The 21,335-nt window shown below is 39.8% G+C and overlaps 1 protein-coding gene across 3 annotated transcripts in view; it reads left to right on the forward strand.

Moving 5' to 3' along the window:
* creb5b (cAMP responsive element binding protein 5b) overlaps positions 1-21,335 on the forward strand; it is a 76,890-nt gene that overhangs the window by 26,390 nt on the left and 29,165 nt on the right. For all 3 annotated transcript variants that reach the window (XM_041794037.1, XM_041794036.1, XM_041794035.1), the window contains exons 6-7: positions 13,551-13,677; positions 18,652-18,762. In XM_041794037.1, the coding sequence (XP_041649971.1) occupies positions 13,551-13,677; positions 18,652-18,762 (238 nt within the window). The remainder of the gene's footprint in view (positions 1-13,550; positions 13,678-18,651; positions 18,763-21,335) is intronic.

Raw genomic sequence — 21,335 nt, forward strand, 5'->3', positions numbered from 1 at the left:
AGTTTACCTGTCATTAAACACTCCTCACCTTTCTAAAGCACAGACACGCCACTTCACTTCTCTTCACACACCTCTATGATCACAAATCTCTTGCTGATTTGCTGAGACTGTTGGAATAAACAGATCACTTTAAAACCAGAGCTGGTACGCTGTGGTTGTGATTTTCAGCCACAGAAGGGAACATTATGAGCGGCTTTACCAGAGCAGCAATCACTCCTGTGTTCGAGGTCTCGTTTGTTTACTAACACAGTAGAATCCTGACATAACATGAAAAGGAAGAGTAGATTCACTCAAGAGAAAACTAATCTGGAAATGTTCACATCAGCAGGAAATGGGGTTGAGGAAACCCCTACAATAAAAAGTAGTCCTTCCACAGGAAGCCATTAGGGCCAACTAAAGGCGCTGAGCCCAGGGTCTCCACAGGAACTTCCTACACAGAGATCAAGTCAGACGTTTCACAAGCTCACTGTGCTCTGTGTAAATTGACTGTTGATGTCATTAAGGTCGGATCAGTGATTGAATGAATGCCCCCTTAATGTAATCTCCAACATCATTAATATTTGACAAAGGAAAGACAAACACGTAGAGCTTGTGGCTGTTACTTCTCAAATGTTTATGCTTAGTTTTAACCAGAGACCATTAATTAAAGCTTATTTTCATCAAGGATGCAATGTTTTTGTATTCAATACAATGGAGGCTCAATGATTAAAACCTTAACACACTTTATGGGCTCTGTGGAGAATATATCTCTTAATATGAAAAAACATCAATCAACATCAGTGTAATCTTGTTCTATCTTCATCTTCGTTCTCATTTCTTCTGAACACACAGCGTGAGCATCCAATGAATTAGGATAACAAGTCATTTTCATTGCTCCACAATGTTTACTAAAGAGCTTTGAGGCTTGGAATCAATTAGGATTGGCTTTCCTCAAGTCCATTTACTTTAGGGTTGAGCTGAGCCTGCAGCTGTGAAACCTGAGGACCTCTTTCTCTCTCGCTCGCTTTTTTCTCTCTCCTTCTGCTCCGAGTCCCTAAACAAAGTCTTTGGGGAGCCACACTGACACAAACCAGTGTTAAAACCAGGCATAAGGAACAGCCAGCAGATCTTAATGTCACGGCTATCATTATCACACAAAGGAGTGCGGCGTCCAACAGATTTGAATGCTTTCTGCCTCTCGATTATAAACATCTGGAGCTGAGTTATGTCAGAGTTAAGCGCGTTAGACGTTACTAGTCAACCATGTGAGATACAACACTGTGTGGAAACCTCAACCTTTTGACTCGTAAGATGAGATGTGTGGGTTTGGGTGTGGGCATTAAAGATGACATTCTTCTAATCTGGCTCAGGAGAGGAATTCAGTCCAATCGTTTCCATTACGTAGCACAATCAACCTGAACCCAGCTGGGTTACGTGGAAACGATTGTAGTACAGATGTAGTAAAATAACTGATCGTCAAATTATAATGATGTGGTATTTAAATGCTCATTTCAGTTTTGGCTGCGTAGACTTACAGGTGCTTTTGTTAAATGAGATCATTTTCTCTAATGGTAAGATGAGTAAGAGAGAGTGTGACCTTAAAGGTGCAAAACAAAATTAAATGACTGATAAAGTCAACCAGTTTTGGGATGTCACCACCTCACAAAGACAGTATCTTTCTTTTTTCAATGAGACATGATCATATCTTTTTACTTCAAAGTTCACTATTTTCCTGCAGTTTGCTGTTTGGCATATTTATTCAGCAGACCTACTTTATTTCAGTTTTATTAGTTTGTTCATCTCTAAACTTAACCCCTTAAAGCATGTTGTATCATATTTGATACATAATTTCATGATACCTCTATCTAATCAATATGATCATAAATTACAAAAAAAAAAACAACTTCTGAATACAATCTGAAAAATGATAAAAAATTCCCACAAGTGGATTATCAGTTACCAAAAACACCTAATGTATCCAATGAGATACAGAAAATATGTATGTTAAATTTTATGGAAATTTTATTTTTTTTCTTTTTTTTTTTTTCTTTTGGATTTCAGTAGAAAGTGAAATAAACATTTCAGTTCCAAAAAATTAGAATTTTCTGGCTATAATTTGTGTTCTCGGGCTTTGAGGGGTTAAACCTGTCTTTTCATGGCTTCCCATAGTATGCAATTATGATTGCAACTTCAAGTTTTACTGTCACATCAACATGCAAAGCTTTGAAGGAAGTCAAATTGCGGTTGTAGCTTCAAATGCAGAATATTTTCACACCTCAGACCCACCAACTACTCATACTCCTTGTTTTTGCCCCTTAAGGGAAGTATCACAAATACCTGCTGGTCTTCGCGCCTTCAGAGTTTCATGTAAAACCAAAGTGTTAGTTGATATACTAGCTGTAAACTTCCTGTGTTTTCTTGAGAAGATTTGGATGCATGCTTTTTAATTACCACAGACTACTGGTTAAACAATTTTCTGTAAACTGCCAGGTTTTTTCCTCAGGTCTTATTTTTACAAAGCAAATTTACATTTGTTGTGGTTTGATATATATAATGGTCATCATATCAGAGTATGATATCTAGATAGTAGTCCATGGTTGTCACTTTTTGAAAACTTTAATCTAAATGGTCATATTCTGCAACACAGAAATGTAATTCATGTGTAGAAGCAATCTGAGCATGGTCTTTAAATAGTAACTCAGTACACAGACCACACTTCCTTTCAGTGTAAGACCTGTGGATCAGGTGAAGCTGTTGATCAGTTAGGGCCCAAATCTTGACATTTTTGCACAAAGTATTTTAATTCTACATTTTGTGTTTAAAATGTCCTTAGCAACTGACCTCTACAGGTTCAAACCATTTTCTGCAACTGATTATTTTTTTTTTTCTGACAAATTTCTATTGGCTGATCTGGTGCCAAGTAACGTATGTGGTGCCATCTGTTGTCACCACAGAGCTAAACAGTTACAGATTTTTCCCGAGCATTAGTAAGTGCTCATAGCAGCTCACAGACGATATTGGCAACTCCACCAATCAGAAGCACTGCTGTGACAGGCGAGGATTGTGGGTCATGTAGTGCTGACTGAACTGTCTCTTTCTTAAAACATACTTGCTTATGTCTTCTGGCAGAATGGCAGAAATGGACAAACAGTAGTTTGACACATAAAGGCAGGATAAGCCAAGCAGTGGCACTAATGTGACACTCTAGGATTGTGGGTAATGTAGTACTGTTGCCTAAGATTGCTAGTAAACTGTTTTTTTTTTTCTTAAAACGAGGTTGATAACATACAAAACTGTCTTCAACATGACCATATCTCCTCATTTCACATCGAGGTAGCTTGTTTTCCTTGAATGGTTATGAAATAACCACTGATAATCAAATCTGAAATCTGCGAAGACTCACTGATGTTGTGGCTGATAAGGGACAGCAGAAAGGAAGTAGTGGGTATATCTTATCCTCTCTTCCTCTCAGCCCTGATGTTTTAAAGGCACTTTTTGAAAATCCAGGGTAGAAGAACCTCAGCTAAACTTTGTGGTTTAGATACTCTTTAAACCTCACATGAGGTGTTGGCTGGTCATAAAGGAGGCTTACATTAGTACTTCTCCATCTGTATGGCCTACAAAAGCAACAAACCAACAGTTTCAGTATTATAACATTATTTAAAATGTTATTTTAAAGCTTGAATCAACTGCTGAAGGGAAGGCTAAAGGATCAACTACATGCTGATTAAACATACTTTTCTTGTTTTACACCTTCCACAGCGAAGATTCTTGATAAATTACATAATTAAATATTTTCTTTTTTTTTTTTTTTTGTTTTTATTTAAGATTTATTTTTTACTTTTTATGCTTTATTGATAGAGATAGAGTGTAAATAGAGTTTAAAACTGGGATAAGAGACTGGGGAATGACATGCAGGAAAGGAGCCACATGCTGGACTTGAATCCAGCCCGCCCAGTTATATGGGACATAACCAAACTGCTTGGCTGCGACTGTGGGGCGACTGTGGCTCAGTAGGTTGAGTTGGTTGACTCGCAATTGGAAGTTATAGGTTTGTAGTTTCATTGTGTCCCCAGCTCCTGATGTGTCCTTGGAAAAGAAACTTAACCACAGTTTGATCCCACAGCTTCGTTTAGAGTGGATGTTTAAATGGGTATGGATTCATTTGAATGGAATTAGCTAATACTGATGGCCAATTCTCCATAGCAACCTTTGCCATCAGTGTGTGAATGTAGAGTGGGTGGTGTGAAAGGGTGTGAATGGGCAGGTGTGAGCCAGCGGTGTAAAGTCCTTGGAGTAGTCAGATGACCAGAAATGTGCTTTACAAGCTTATGTTTTAAAAAAGTTTTTTTTTTTTCATTTAATCATGTTAAATAATGTTTTTAAGGCAGCTGGTTTAGCTCAGCTGGTAGAGCAGGTACCCATATGCTGAAGCCATAGTCCTGTGTGCTCTGTGCTGTGTGGTGCATGTCTTCCCCCACCCTCTATCCCCATATAACCTGTCTCTCTTAGGCTGTCTTATTCAATAAAGCAAAAAATCCCTTTTTTTTAAATCATGTTTTAAATGATCGTAAAATACTTGTTTCCCTGTTATTATCTTAAGTCTCAGAAGCAACAAAACTGGCCCAGAGGTTTAATGCATGTCACCTTTTTAATATCTAGTTTTGTCTGATGTATAAAACTGGTGTTACAGTTGAACTGGTGTTGGATTAACCGGTGACACTCTTGTAGACACGTTTGACAATCGTAAGGAACTTAGAAGTGTCTTAGGAGACTTTAATGCTATCAGGAAAGAGTTTGCTGGGTACATCTACAGAGATAAATAATAAAAAAGAAAATTTAAGTGACTTTGCAGCTGCCTGATCAAAGTAAAATAAATGGCTGTTGCTCAGTAATTGTACTCTGTAGTTCCATAAAAACTTTTAAAGTAATGTTAATGCCTCTGAAAGCCAAGCATTTACACTGAAATTGTCTGTTTATGAAATAAAAATATTATAGGAGATGTTTAAGTTTCATGTTGTGGTTGTTAAAGAATTTTAGTAGCCCCCCGCAGATTTTCAGGTCTTAATCTGGGCGGCAGCATACTGAAATTTGGGAAAGGCTGTGCTTGGCCCTCTGCACCCTGTATTCAAATGTTAGAGGAGGGCAGCATAAAGTTTGTGTTTTAAAAAAAACTTCTTATACATGTACAAGACTAAATCAGCAAAAAGATAGGACATGCCACTTTGTCCACAGGGGAAAAACTTACAAACCTGAAAGTTCATCACAGGAGCTTTAAGACTGGCAGATTTTTATTGTGATGCAAAGTTGGTGATTCTTCCTGTTTGAAGTCAAGATGTATTAAATCTAATGTTTTACAAGACTTCACAGCACATTTTCCCATATGTGTGATAAAACAACAGGGCTCCTTTAATCCATTGTGCTAGCAGGCAGTACAAAAGAAAGACTCCACACCTCTGTAGAGGGTTATGGGCTTTCCACCAGGTCCACGTTTGACCTCCTTAACTTCAAAATTCAAACACAACTTCCTTTATTATTGTTTATGATTAGAAAGTGGGGATAAGGATGGAGGCCCATCCTGAGTGCAGGAACGCTGCAGCTCCACAAAATGCCTGAGGTGTTCTCTTGCTCTAACTTGACAAATGCCCTTTACAACAGCCAGGTTTTGGTGATATTCCCACCTTAGAGCGGAGAAGAAGAGAAGAAGTAGGTAGAGAAAAGAGAAGAACACATGAACAAAGAGACAGAAGAGAAAAACAAAGGTGTACAGTGCAGTTAATTAAAAGAAGGAGAGAAAAAGAAGAAGAGGGAATGTAGGATGTACATCTGACCTGAATTAAGATGAGCTCATTGTGTACTGCAGTGGGTTTAATAGTGCGTTTGTAGAGGAACGCCCAGACTCTGTTCCCTCTCATTCCAGCGGGGCTGTGTCATCCCTGCCCCGGGGCCACCACACATGCAGGCTCCTGCACCAGCAACTCACACACAGGGACATCATGCCTCACAGCTCTGGGGAGCACAGGGGGGATCACAACGCAGGGAAGTGTGGAAAAGGGGGATCAGAGGTGGACAGAGGAGAGGAAGAAAGGGATCAGAGGTGGATGGAGGAGAGGAAGAGGGGGATAGGAGGTAGATGGAGAGGAGGAAATGAAGGATCAGGAGGGTGGAGGAGAGAGAGGGATCAGATGTTAGGATGTAGGGTTTCTTGCAGGATGGTGGAGGAGAGGATACAAGACATGTCTGCACAAGGAAACGAAAGGATAAATCATGTTCGGATGGAAGAGTTGACAAAGTGGAATCAGAAGAATGAAGGTGTGGGAAAAGATTATGAAAGAATCTAGAAGAAGGAAATCTGGGTTAGAGACAGAGATTAGTCTTGTGGAGGAAGACAGGAACCAGGTGATGGGATGAGAGGAAGAGAATGCTAACAACTACAAAAGTTTCACAAGAGAAGAATGACTTATCATGAAAATGAAAGATGCATGTGTGCTAAATGTTAGAGCACTAATGAAGTACTGCAGACTGAAGCCAGGTGAGCTTGTCTCGAGATGGCACAGTTGCTGCTGAGAACTTCTTTCTGTCTGTCTCTGATTTTTCACAGAGTATGAAGATAACCCATCTTCACCGTCCTCAGCCAGCTGCATCCATGAACCAAACAATATCGTATTTGGTGAACAAATACCACAACACTCATGCTAATTTGCTCCAGAGCATCATCCAAAACCATTTCTCAATTTTGCTTTGGCATGGCTTAACTCAGCTTGAGGCTCTCTAAATGTGAGGACACCCCATCCCAGAACCATCCCAGTGCAGCACCCTCCCAGCATCCATCCCCTCCTCTAGCCCACTAATAAAAGTCAGCCTGTGTCGTAACCCATTAGGGCTGATTTATTTGATCAGATTCGTATTATTTCCTCAGTCCAAACCCCATGGCACTCTCCTCCCACCAGTGATTAAAGGCAGTAAATCAGGGGCAGGTCCTGTGTAGTGTTTACTCAGAGAGCCAGGCAGCTGCAAGCTGTTTGAGGCCCTTGTTTCTCTCTCTGTTTATCCCCGTTCCCATGGTGACTGCACCACCGTCTCCCGAGCGTCTGGAACTTAGCCCTGGGCTGTTTTGGTTACGTTCGAAAGTTTTTCGCTGCTGTGTCTACCCAGAGCTCGCAGTGACTTCACCCAGAGAGGAGTGAGCGCAGCGCTGTTGGACGAGTTCGAGGAGAGAAAGAGAGGGAAAAGCATGAGGAGAGAAGAGGAGGGAGGGACGAAATCTAGGAGTGGGCCGGCACAGGGTGGGGGGAGGGCGAAAAGCCAAGAGCATTACATCATTGCTGGAGCAGAGTCAGAAAGGGAAGGATATGAGTCAGTGGACTGAGTGCACCTCTCTCTCTCTCTTTCTCTCTCTCTCCTCTTGGATGGCAGCCAGGCCCCTTGTGTTTAAGTCTCCAGTACTTGAGTCGGAGCTGGGACTGTGGGGACAGTAAAGCAAGTGTTTGCAGACTGCAGGATTTGTAGGTTAGAGCAAGCAAGTCCACATAGGTGTGGGCACCCTACGGTGTCCAGAGGAGAGTTATAGAGGATTACCAGGACAATAAGCGACTGTCAGTTCTGCTCCATCAGAGAGAAAAAGAGCAGGATAACTTAGAGATATAGACTCTGGAAGAAGAGATAGAAAGCAAAATAAGAGGGACTCAGGGGGTAGAGAAGGTCTAGCAGTGATGTCATGGTGGAGTGAAGGTGGGTGGTGTAGTGGTGGTTCTTGGGCGGGGATTGTGGAGGAGAGCTGGATTGAGAGCGAGGCACTCAGTAATGTGAGAGCGTGGGGTCAGAGCTGCAGAGTGTCTACCTGCTCTCCCCTGAGGCCCACAGCCCAGGCTATTATCAATCCCCTCAGTGGAGCCGCAGCCTGTCATCATTCACTCACACAGCCTCAGGAACATTCACACACTGGCACATGCACGTATTCACACACAAAGACTGTGGACATGCATGCACTAATCCTTTGCACAGTCTGCTGCATGCTATATTCACAGACAACAAACAGAGAAGAAGACAGCAAACTGTTTCGGAAGAATTATCACGTATCTTGATAAAAATCCTGTCTCTTGCACAAAAATCAGAAAGTTGAAATCATGAGTAGTACGTTTGGCAAACCTTACTATGGTTATATTCAAAAGATGAATAAAGATTGGACTAAAAGCCTTTATGGCAATGGGCAAATTTGCCAAAATGTTGAAGTATCCCTTTAAAGAGTTCAGCCTCCTTATTTGATGACGTCTTTGTTGACCATGTTTAACCACCCTGAAATCAAGTCCTTGTTTTTGTGCCATTAAGGTCCAGGAAATGCTCATCACATTATTTAACAAACATCCACACACACACTCACTTTACTTGGTATTCCCATGTCATGTGATGTTCACATAAATGATGCCTTCACAATGTTAGCAATTAAAAATTGATGGCATCATGCAGAAAACTTAAAGTGACTGCCATAAACACCACTAAGCATTATGATGTTATGGTACAAGCCCAATGACTATTATGATGGTTAATGGAAATGCCTATTCTATCAATCTATCAATCACCTGCTTATACTGAATTTCATTCATCTAATCAAATGCAAAATATGACATCTTGATCATTATTTTAGCAACAATATTTGATATTTAATGAGGGCAATCTCAAAAGGATAGCTTTTGATAAAAAGCATGATGATAAAAACATGCATGTAGAAATCACTTTCATCCAGTAGTCATCACTGGAATGACTTTTGTTGTCCAAATCACATTTTGCAATCCAGGACTATGGGATATCCTTAGTCTCAAGCCTGGTCATAAAGGAAAAAATGATCTCAGTTTCAACAAGAATACCTAATCTTCTCTTCTTCTTCCTCTTCTTCAATTATTTTTTACTATCATTGTTTTTATTTTCATTCAGATCTTCTGATCCAGTGATGCATATCAGTTCATAATCATGGGAACATTGATATGTTGGTTAAATACTTTGGGTAAAATTAAAACATTCTTTCTTACAGTCTTAATTTACCTGTAGAGTCATTGCATATGTCAGCTAATCCTCTAAAGAAGTGCTTTCAGGCACTTTTGTTTTTACTCCCACTGGACAACCAGGCTGTGTTTTGGTGTCTGTGTTGGTGACAGGCACAGTATTCATCCTCCCTCTGGTCTGCTTCAGGTGAGCATTGCTAACAGACAGGCGCAACAGGGCTAACTGCAAAGACTTCAAAGGTGCCTTGGTTCTTTGAGAACTGACATCCAATAACAGTAAACAGCCTCACTTTTGACACAGGTAGCAGATTTCTCTGTGTGGGTACATTATGTCATTGTGCTTCCTTGAATAAGGACAATCTGACTTTATGCTGAGCTTTTGCGTCATTCATAGGAATGTGAACACATAACAGAGCATTTGGTGGTTCAGAGTTTAAAAAGTCTCTCTTTATACATCTCAGCTTTAAGAATTTAGAGATCAGCTATTCCATATTAATTTGCATGGCACTAATGTTATGATGCTCTTTTACAACAAAATGAAAGACTTAACAGTGGGTTATGTGGTTTATGCATAGGGCAACATTATAATGCACTGAATATTATTATTTGTTCAGTTAAGCACTTTAGTAAAATTGAACACGCAAGAAAAGAGTTGTGCTCATCACTATAGTTGGAAGTCTAGTGTGCTAAAATGAATCATCCTCTTGTTTTGGACGACAGTCGTCTTAGAAAATGTCCTTCTGTATCTAAAAATACGAATTTAAAAATCTTCATGCTGTATAAAAAGTCAGCCAACTAGTTTCTATGTGTACAAAATCGACAGCTTGCCACCGCCACTGCCTCGTGACTGTTATTTCATTCCTTGGACACTGGCAGGGTCTAAACTCTGAAGGAAACTGTTGATGTAGTGCGCAGCTACGCTGCATACCTCATTGTACTTTCATGACTTTTCCCATGTGGAAATGTTTGGATTCGTAGTGTTGCTCACATGTCATACACGCTGTTAAATGAGTGTGATTGTGATAAATTGGGATGTTGGACAGGAATGACACACAGTCGGGATGGTAATGATCCCCTGTGTGTGTGTGGAGCAATCTTGAATGTCTGGAGCGTAAATGCACATTTAGGTCTGGAAAAATACAGGTATTTATTCAGGTGGGGGATCGTTTGCACTGGTACAGCTCCCCCCCTTATTTGGCGATCACTCCCTCACTACTCACTATTACGGTAATCTGGGCCATGATGGGGTCAATTGATCACATCAGCCCTTGAACACGCCTAAATGCTCCTTGTTTTTGTCCTGTAGGGACAGAATATTTACAGTATCCATGTGGGCGTAGCGGCACCCTGCAGCTGGGAATCATGTTCTCATAAGCCGGGATTTGGTGGCAGTTGTATAAATGACATCACTGCGTGCAGATGGAGCACTCTGCATGTTTGGATGGCTGCAGCTCTGAGCTGGTGAATGTGACAGGACTGCTGTCGGTGTTTAAAGCTTCACCCTCCTCACTACATGTGATTTATTGATGTGGCTGTGAGTGTGGATAGGCCTGTTGGTCCGCACACTTTTGTGGTCACTGAGGGGGATTTTCCCCACATGGCTTCCACTGCTAAAGCAGTTTTTTAAATGTGATTCTGCTTGTGTACATCTCATGTGGTTGTTACAACAAATATTATTCATCCATCATCGTCATCGTTGTTACTCATCCATTGTACTGCATGAACTGTGCTTGTTTAAAGTGCATCCAGAAACTCCACAAGATGCCTCAGCTCTCAACTGAAAACACAGCCACGCTCTTTTTTCATCAGGACCATGCAAGTGGAAACTAAAATCAGAAAGAAGTAGGAGGAAGAAACGTGTAATGAATAAATTAGATAAATTATTGTCAGAGCACAAGAATACTTGTCTTTGGTGATCTCATGTAGTTGAATTGAAATAGTCCAAGGTTTATTTTCAGAGTGAACTTTTTGCTTCTCCTTCAAACATACAGCAGCAGCCAGAGGGATCGAGTCCATCCCAAACAAGATTCAATGAGAAGACAAAAACTTTCAGTCAGGCTTGATTCAAACTCAAAAAAGGCTTTTGACAGAGATCGTAATTTATTTTCTTTTTTCATCACATTAAGCTAAACCTGAAGACCCTCTTAGTCAGTAGGTCTCAACTGGTCAGGCAGGACTCACCCCTACCTTTATGATAGCAGTTTGGCCCTGAGACAGAACAAAACATCACAACATGTGTTCTTGATGGCTTTGCACCTCACACTGAGGGTTTAGTCTCTTTCTCTCTAGAAAGAAAGAGAAAGACAAGCCACATTTCATGTCATACATATTTATGCCAAATAGCAGGGTGAAATAAGGCTTAATACATCTCTTTAATGGAGGGTGACAACCAGCATTAGCTTACTTACCCACTCCCTGTTACTTTCTCAAAATAACTGAAAAAAAAGTAGTGCTGGGCAATAAATCAAGTTCATTTTCAGTGACAATTTTGGCTATCCATGATCACGAAAACAAGATAATTGTGCTGAAATGATTACTGGGCCACATGCCGTTTCACACTTGTTGTCATGTTGGAGATGTTTTAGTGAATTTGTGCCATCAAAGTTATTCTGTTTTTTAAAATCATTTTTAACAATCAGTTATTATTTTAAATTAGCGTTTTTTCACTCAATTTTCAAAGTATTATGTAATGCACTTGCTGTAAAATCAATGACTAATTGTGTTTAATAATAACAATCTTAATACCAATCATAATTATTGTGATTAGGATTTTGGCCATAATTGAGCAGCCTCACTATATAGACTTTTGCCTTTTTTGGGTTCTGACTCACTATTAAGAACCATGGCTCTATAAGTGTTTATGTTAACCTGTCAAGGTGTTGCTGTTGACATTTCTCCACATCATCATAGCCTGTTATTAGAGATGTGCCTGTTATGAAAATCGGTGTCAATACCAGTCCCAATGTTTAAAACAATTTAGCCGGTTGCCTGCTGATACTGATTTTTCTTTTTTTAATACTTCTTTAGGTGTAAGACCCATTATTGCTACAATTATCACATGTTTGGCTTTAAAAACAAGGCTGAGTTCATCCAACAGGGGTAATCCTCTGCCCAACAGAAAATCTCCTCTTTGATTCACAGGCGTGTGAGATGTCTCCATGAAACTGACCAACACAACACATAAACATCTGCTAATTTTACTGCCTAATGCCACATGATTTGCCAATAGCAGAGGTCTGTCAACAAGGCTGATATTTGCCTGCTGTGAGACTGATGCATTGGTGCTAAAGGTTGGATCCCCGTCCCTCCCTTGGACCTATGATGCTTCCGGCTCAAGGGTAGTCAAAAACATCCTGTCAGACATAGCAGTGTAGTTATATTTTACACTAGATTTTTGTGTTTATGTCTTTTTTTCTTATAACAACTTTAGCACAACTTTCCTTGGTACACAACCACAGCAAAAAGGTGTCCACTAGGTGTGCTTATTGAATTAAGAAGTCTAAATCTATGTGGAATTATTCTGAATTAGGAAAAAATATATAATCCTCTATTTTCTTAGTATGATTATTAATGAAGAGCAATTTCACTGCTATATTAATAATAGTTATCTGTATTTAAATATCACCCTAGCTACTAATGATAATGCATTGTTCTGTTTTCTATCAGTCTAAGTTGTTATTGCTGATTCTTCACATATTGCTGTCATCATCATTGATGTTAAAGCCATATCCTACAAAATAGGAGCTGCGTTTATGGCCATGACTGCCATAAATATGTCTTTCATTTGTTGTTTTGTTGTTTCTCCTATCCCTCTCCTCTTACTGCTTTTCTCTCTTACCCTTCTCCACCACCAGCACTAGGGTTAGGATTAGGGCAGAGTGCTGTCACCATGGGATTATCACTGCTAGAGCTGTGCTCATATATATATATATATATATATATATATATATATATATATATATATATATATATATATATGTAAACTTACTGACTGTCAGAGCATTCATGTAAATGCTATATATATTTATATATATATATGAATTGAAATATGAGCAAATTTAAATCCTTTTAAATGTTTAGATCTATTGTAAGCTCACTTGTCATGCTTATGGTTATATCTTACATTTGTGGATTATTTTATTTTTTTAAAATATTCCTTTAGTCATTATCTTCCTTCAAATAAAAAGTAATAAAAGATGGATGAAATTGTAGGAGGAAATTTATAAAGATAACACTGAAACATTTCCAGCTGCTTTAGATTTAAATTCATACATGTTTAGCATTTCTTTTGCAAGTCTGGCCTCTTGTATTACATTTTTTAAATCCAACTGTGATATCTTTCTTTGTGTAAACAGTTAAAGTTTAATGTTCTCTTTCAGGATGTTTGTGGTGTGAAACCATATACTATTATGTATAATTACAGATGACACAAACTGTGTCATCATTTTGTCATTATGTGTTTATACACCAGTTCTGGATGCCCTGAGGAGAGGTTAAAACTGTAACTGTGGTAAGGTCAATAACAATATAACAGGAGAAGGTTTCTGAATGTCTGTCTGTGTGTCTCCTTAGGCCTGTCCCGGGCTCTCTGTCCTCACTGCTGCACCTACGAAACAGACAGAGACAGCCTCTGCCTGCCTCCATGCCTGGAACTCTGCCAGACCCCACCATGCCCGGCTCATCGGCTGTACTGATGCCTGTGAGTACAACAACGAAGCACACAGAGCTTTCACTCCCTCATATGTGACAGGCGTGTGACACAGTCTATGAAGGTTTTCTTTCACCATTAAAATTACTGAACACAGTTTGCAGTAGGGATGCACCGAAATGAAAATTCTTGGCCGAAACCGAAAACCGAAAATGAGGAAACCAAGGCCGAAAACCAAAAACAGAAACACCGAAAGAAATTATTATGCCAATTATTAGTACCATTGCATTTATGGCTATGACTGTGTACTAACCTCACTAAAATCAATTGCAATTGCAAAAATTAATATTAATGCTTCAAAGAATAAATCAATTACAGAATTATGTAAATATTTATTAAGCACTTCATTCCAAAAATACACAATATAAAATAAAATAAAATACAAAATAAAATGTTTAACTTGACCCCACTCATGTATACATTAAATCAGTGGTTCTCAACCTTTTTTCAGTCATGTACCCCCTTTGAAGTATTTTTTCAGCCAAGTACCCCCTAAACAGCGAAAAGCTTTTTGGCCAAAAAGAAAGACATTAAAGAGTGCTGTGACAGCCGTCTGATTTATCAAACTTTGTAACTGAAAAACACTTTCAAATTACAAATATTAGATTTTTTTTTTTCAAACATTTTAAATGTGAAAAATGCATGACTTAAGTCATGGCACATCTTCTCATCTCTAAATGTGGGAATTCAAATTAATGTAGCTGTTGAAAACAGTGACTGGAAAGGCTTTAAACCCAGAAGTGTGCAAAACTCTGCTCGGCTACAGTGGTCTCTCTGGGACAATTTGGAAATAAAATCATAGAGCCAGAAAGGACTAAAGACCTGTAAATTATAAACAAGTTATAAAAAAAGACTTCTGCGGATATTTAAGTAGCACATTTGCGCTCATATGGACATGTTGGGCTGCCTGTTGCCTGCCTCCCTCTCTACCAGGCTAAAAAAGAGGCAAAAACACAAGAACTGACTACAGACAAATATGAGGAGATATCAAACATCAGGTGGTGTTGGAGAGGAGGACGTTTTTGTTCCTCTGTCTGCCTTAAAAATCGACACCACCACCACCATGTGCGCTTGTTGGAGCGAAACGAAGCTGGAGCTGTTTCTAAACTAACGGGACTTTAGTGAAATATTTACCAACACAGTCTCCTCTGACCTCAGACATACAACTTATAAATGCTGCGGATCAACCAGCTAAATGACTCCTCTGAACAGTCTGGAACAAAAACAGGTGAGCCAGTCTGTGCGCTGTGGAGAGAGTTAACTCCTCTCACAGCGAGCCTCAGCTGTGCAATATTATAACTCTTATTGATCATATTTGACATAGAATGAATGAAAAGTCAGTCCCTCCTCTTACAAACTTGGCTGGCACAGTGAATGAAACCGTGAAAAAAACACAGCCTGGCTGTGCGTAAAAGTGCCGCGTTAAGCACGGAGTGAAGGACAGAGTGGGACAAACACATTTTTATCTTCCTCTTCAATAAATATCACTGTTTATCAGAGGACAGAGAAAACACACCGCAGACGTTCGCAGCACGAATGTGATTCTAGAATGTAATATACTCGTGTAGCTCCTGACGTGCAATGAAAGGCGCTATTTTTCTTAAATAGCGGGCATGTATGTTAAAATCTCACGTACCACCCGCAGTGCCTTCACGTACACGTACCCCTATTTGAGAACCACTGATCCAAGCGTGTGCTGGACGCGGTTTTTGCTTGCGTCATCACAACGTCGTGTTTCGGTGATAAAAGTCTTTCGGGCCATTTTCGGCCGAAAATTTTCAGTGGCTGAATTTTCGGTGCATCCCTAGTTTGCAGGCCATGTCCCGCTGAAATGAGGATCCTACCTCTGGGTTTATAGTAAAGATCTTATACCATAGTGGTCAACCCATAAAGATTTAGTGGATCTGCACTGGGAAGCAAGGAAAGATAACAAGCCAAGACAGCTCCTCATATCAGGATTCTGATGATACAACATGTGTTCTCGTTGTAACACAAGACAGCCTGTGTTTATGGTGTGGAAAAAAACCTCCCATGTTTATTAAATTAAAAGCTAAGCGATTTTGGGGAAGATTGACGGTTCAGGAAAGGGGTGCAGGTTTGGGTGATATTTTTACACAAAACACACTTAGTGCAATTAAGGCTGTGTGTCAGGTTCTGGGCCTGAGTCTCTATGGATGAGGGGAGGGAGGGTCAGGCAAAGGGGGGGGGGGGTCATTCCCCTCAGAGACCACCACACAGAGAACAGATTAGCAGCTGGGAGGCCGCAGCAGCTCACACACATATGCATGTAGACGCACACACAAAGGTTTCTTCTTTCCCGCACATACAGCTCAGTGAACACTGACCCTCGTCCCCCGTCAGCCGACCCAGCTGATTTCCTCACATTCTGTTCTCCGAATCAACACAAGACCACACTGACCAGGTTGGACCAGAGGGTTTTGGTGATTCTAATGCCTCCATCACACAGCCAGGCCACAGCTTCACACATCTCGTTCACCTCATTAACACATTTTGCACCAGCAGGGCTGAGGTTTGGTGTGTAAATCCATCCACACCATTACCAGAAACGCACACACCTCTGTTGCACTGGCTTCCTGTGTTAAGTCCCTCCATGCTGGCTTCCTGTTTTGGGTCAGCTCCAGTTATCATCACACTGAGCTGCACAGGGCAGCCTGTCATGTGAAATCAGACTCTCTTGCTCTCTCATCATATCACTGTAGCTCACAGCACAGGAAGACAAGTGTCACGCTCTAAGTGTTAACGCTTCTCTTTGAAAACACTGCTAGAATCATGTTCACACCAAAAATCACAGAGATCAGAGACTGATGCACATTTCATCTTGTTAAAAAGTTTTGACCAGTCAGAAAAGTATGCCTGTTATTGTGAATGAGGATGAGATATTAATCAAAATTTAGATAAAATTTCTATAAGGTCTGCTTCAGTGTTCATATTGCAGATTGTGCAATGTTGCTTTTTAGCTCAAATGTGTGCCAAAATATCAGTTTAAGATGTTTTTTTGTAGCACACATTATGCAAAAGTGTCCATTATTTATTTTGCAAAAAAAACTTCTTTATTCTTGTATTTTTTTTTCTTAAAATGAGAATGATTTAAATTGCTCAATTATTAATATTGAATTTGCAATATGAGTCAAAATAAACAAAAATTGAGTTTTTGTCAAAACAACTCTAATTAACCTTAAGATTTTCAGTCATTAATGCAGATATTTTTCTTCTTTGCTTTAAAACGTTACTTTAAAAGACTGTCTAGTAAAGTTCACAGATGGTGTATATAAAGTGCAATCCACCTGTTAACATATAATGTTCCTTACAATGAATTAGTTTGAATTATCGAAATACAAAATGGTAAAACCACAGATCTGTTTTTATTTTTTTTGCAATCTGCACTTTTGTTTGCGTGATTTGTTACTGACTTTCATATTGCTGTTTACATCACACTTGTTTAGCAGAGCTTTTCTATGTTGTCATGGTGATTGCTTACAAGGCTGTAAGTAAAAAAACAACCGGTCAGTTTACTACTGTGATTGAAGAAGATGAAAACAATATGTCATTCATATTGATTTATGCAGCATCTAAATTCATACTTACATATTGGCCTGGCCTACAGGAAAGAACAGTTTCTGTCTAATCTATCAACTATTGTGTAGTTATTGCATAGAAAGATTTACTGCTTGTAAACTTAGCACCAAAAATAAGGACATTTGTGTTTGGTAGATTATTTCTTTGTTGTAACAATAAATCTTATACGGTTGGAAAGCCTGTTTATTACCCTTTTAAATGGTGCCACTTTTGTAAGGAGCATGCATTTGTGGGATGAGCAGCAGAGCTGATTGAGTGGGTTGCCATGAAAAAAATAGCTAAATCCTCTCTGCCAATGCCAAACAGCTTATTCTGCCATCAGATATTGTTTGGTGTTGTTTGGTGAACTGGATGATTGAAATCTGAAGAAACAAGACATATTGGAAATTTAAGAGTTTATTCATTTAACAAACAGGAGCCTCAGTAGCGTGTGGAAGAACCATACACAGCCACAATAGCCTGGCATCTCCTCCTCATGCCAGTCAACAGCCTGGTCACACACTGCTGTAGGATGGCATCCCATTCTTCAAACAGCATCTGTTGCAAATCAGCCAGTGTGGTTGCGTTGGTCACTCTGGCACGAACAGAACACCCAAGCTGATGGCATGACTGTTCAATGGGATTGCTGCACTCCCAAAGTCTGAAGGTAATCTCTGATGACCCTGCTCTGTGGGGGCCAGCGTTGTCATCTTGGAGAAAGGAGTTTGGTCCCAGACTGTGGAGATATGGGATTGCCACTGGTTGCAGAATCTCATCTCAATATCTCTCTGCATTGAGATTGTCTTGAATGATGACAGGCCTTGTTTTTCCAGTGAGGGAGATGCCGCCCCACACCATCACACTGCCTCCACCAAAAGATGTTACTCTTATCAGTGCAGCAATCAGCATAGTATTCTCCGCGTCTTCTCTACACTTCAACCCTACGATCCAACTGAAGAAAGCAGAATCTGGACTCATTGCACCTGATTGTCAGCACCTGGGGGTACCAGAAGCTCAAAACAAGAGCCAATAGCAACAGCAAAATAAGCAGTTTGACATTGGCAGGAAGAATTTGGCAAATTGTTCTTGGGCACAACCCACATACTCAGCTCTGCTTCTCATCCCACAAATGCATGTTTCTTACAAATGTGGCACCATTTAAAAGAGAAAAAGAAGCTTCCCAGCAATATGAAATGTAGTGCTAAGAAGCATTGTTACAACTTTTGCCAAGTTTATTTTTGAAAAATACCAAAGATGTGGAACCTAAAAAGTAACAGCATTTTAAATCACAATTGCAGAGTTAGAAAAAAAATATTTGTCATTAGAGTTTCCAAAACTGTTCATCCATACTTGAGAGTCTAACTGATATGACACTGTTGTGATCCTCAGATGGAGAGACAGATGTCCATGGGCTCCAATATGATGGGTATGCAGGGTCCCACCCACAGCAGCTCCTGCTCTTCCACTCACATTCCCTCCATGCACTCAGAAGCCAAACTGGTGAGTACATGTATGTACAGTCACATAGATCCATACACAACTCTGAATGCAAGTGCACACACTCAAGCTCAAAGTGTTGCAACTCTCTTTTCCACTGGCCTGTGCCAGCAAAGCTTAGGTCCGTGTGGATTTCATCATTTGGGCTGTAATCAAAGCTGCGTCTCAACCTGCCAGTGCTGCACTGGAGACTCTGGCTGGAATAAAGGGGCCTTTATGTGGTTGTGGCTGTGCTGCCCACTGACTGCCTGATGTATATCTTAATGTACAGAACATGTTCTGTAGGTCCTGCAACTTGTTAGCACTAGTTTAACACAGCGGGGGGAAAATCAAATGACCTCATCCTTCACAAAGCAGGCAGTTAAAGCAGAGGTGAGGAGACGGAGTGGGGAGAGAAGAGAGACAGAAACAGACAAATTATAGAGAGTAAAGTAAGTAAAGTAGGAGCTGAAGGAAACTTTAGCAATGTTTACGTCAGTGACAGACTGAAAACATACCTTTGACAAAAGTTGATTTTAATTAAGGAGGGATTATAGTGGCCCAAATGGACAAAGGTAGTGTCTCCTCATTACCATTTGATTTGAAAGTGTTTCAGATGCAAGTTGTCTTCCTTTAAAAAAGCCATTTTCCAGATTTGTTTCAGTATTCCAATGCATTAATTTTTAGCCATGTTGGTAACTGCAATATGACAAAGGTGACAATTGGTAAACTTTATTTTGTGCCACCTAAAATTAAGACTTCTATGGTGGCCCAGGGGAGACATGGGAAAATCAAATAGGGCCCAACATATATTAATTTTTGGGGGCGGATTACATAATTGTTTTAATAAATAAATAAATAAAACAAACATTTGTCCAGAAGATTAAACATTTATCGAAAGAGAAATTGCAATAGAGATGTTTTTAGTGTGCATTACATTGCACAGATGTGTTTGGTGAAGTGGTCGGTGTATGTATTATCTGTAGGTAATAGGTAAGCGGATAAGCACTGCCATAAAAGTCACTGGTAAAACACAATTTGAAATGCGCCTCTCTGATGTCCTCTGAACATGCATTCACATTTTGTCTCCTCTATCTTTCTGAACCATGAAGTCATTATGAGTTAAACTCTGACTAGAAACACCCCTGCACTTACCCCCATTGGACGCAACTCCTGTTACTCTAAATTTGCTCTGCATGCAGCTGCCTAAGTGAGTGTAATAATACTGTGAGATATTGCACCTTTATGTTCAATGTGTTGTTACTAACATGGTCAAAGTTTATAGCTAACTTACAATAAGCTTGGTTATCCTAGCTTGCTATCCTAAACAGATAAGTGTGATCGACACAACAAGGCACATCATGACTCATGGACAAGTGGTTTGAATTGAAACTGGAAACCAATAGAGTTATTGTTAATTTTACAAACTTGTTACAAACTTACCGCTGAGGCAAACTGTTCTCTTCAACAAATCTGGTGCTTAGCCAAACTGCTCTGGACTCTAGTTCACTCTGCTGTAAGGAGGTAAATATACAGAGTGTGACATAAAAGGAGTCGAAGTGCCCACTGGATAAGACACAGAACTACTATTTTTAACAGGCCCGATTGAATTGGCCAACCGATTAATTGGTCAGGCCCTAAAATCGACAATATAAATTAAAAAACAGTTTCAGGTAGTCATGGAAAGCTTTCTTGTACTGACGTGAAGCTTTCTCATTAGCACAAGAGATTTTTTTGTGAAAACTGGTCACTTTCTGGTGCGCGCCGGAAACTCTTTTTTTCAGTCCATGTCCCTTAGCGGGCTCCATGAATTTGTTTCCTATAGATTTTTACCTCTTTTAAGAAAGTAAGGTTGTTAGTATCATAGACCACAGGTGAGCCAAAGGCAACACTAGCTTAAAGGCACTGACATGAAATTTTCAGGAAATGTAAGATGGCTAAAGGAAGAACTAATTAGATTTTGGGAGCGATCCGGATCACCGTCTGGATCCAGGAATTTTTTTAAAGGATTCTGTACTATTGGGAGATAGGGCTAATGGCGGAGGTCTGCACTCTCAGAGTGCTTTTCTAGTATTATAATTGTAGTTACATAAAAAAGAATATTTTTTTTCTGATGGTCCAGCTTGATTTTACAAATCACAGTGGACATCTTTATTGAACTGATACTGTTTCATAGCCTGTTTTAACCCTCTTGCATTTTCTAATGTCAAATAGATTAACAGTCACAGTCAAGGTGATATGAGCTGATAAATACTGTAGCAACATGACGACCAGCCAACCTTTGTTTTCATAATAAATAACTCTGAAAAATGGAAAAGGTCCTGTATAAATGAGTGGTTATCAAAAAAATCACAGCGTGTAATGAAAAGCGTTGGCTGCTCTTTGTGTTTGGAGAGGTTCACTGATAGCTGAGTTTAGTGGACAGAAACATCTTATGTGGTGAGAGAGACAGAGGAGGTAGCAGAGGTCATTAGAAGAGTTATTGCTCTGATAGAGGAGAGCGGGAGCATTCCCAGGGCATTTAATTCTCCCTCTTCCTCCTGCTCTCTCAAGATTGATCGTCTTTGTAGTCTTTTGAATCTCTTCAACTGTTCCTA

Source organism: Cheilinus undulatus, linkage group 8, assembly GCF_018320785.1.
Source record: "Cheilinus undulatus linkage group 8, ASM1832078v1, whole genome shotgun sequence".
Lineage (NCBI taxonomy): Eukaryota > Metazoa > Chordata > Actinopteri > Labriformes > Labridae > Cheilinus > Cheilinus undulatus.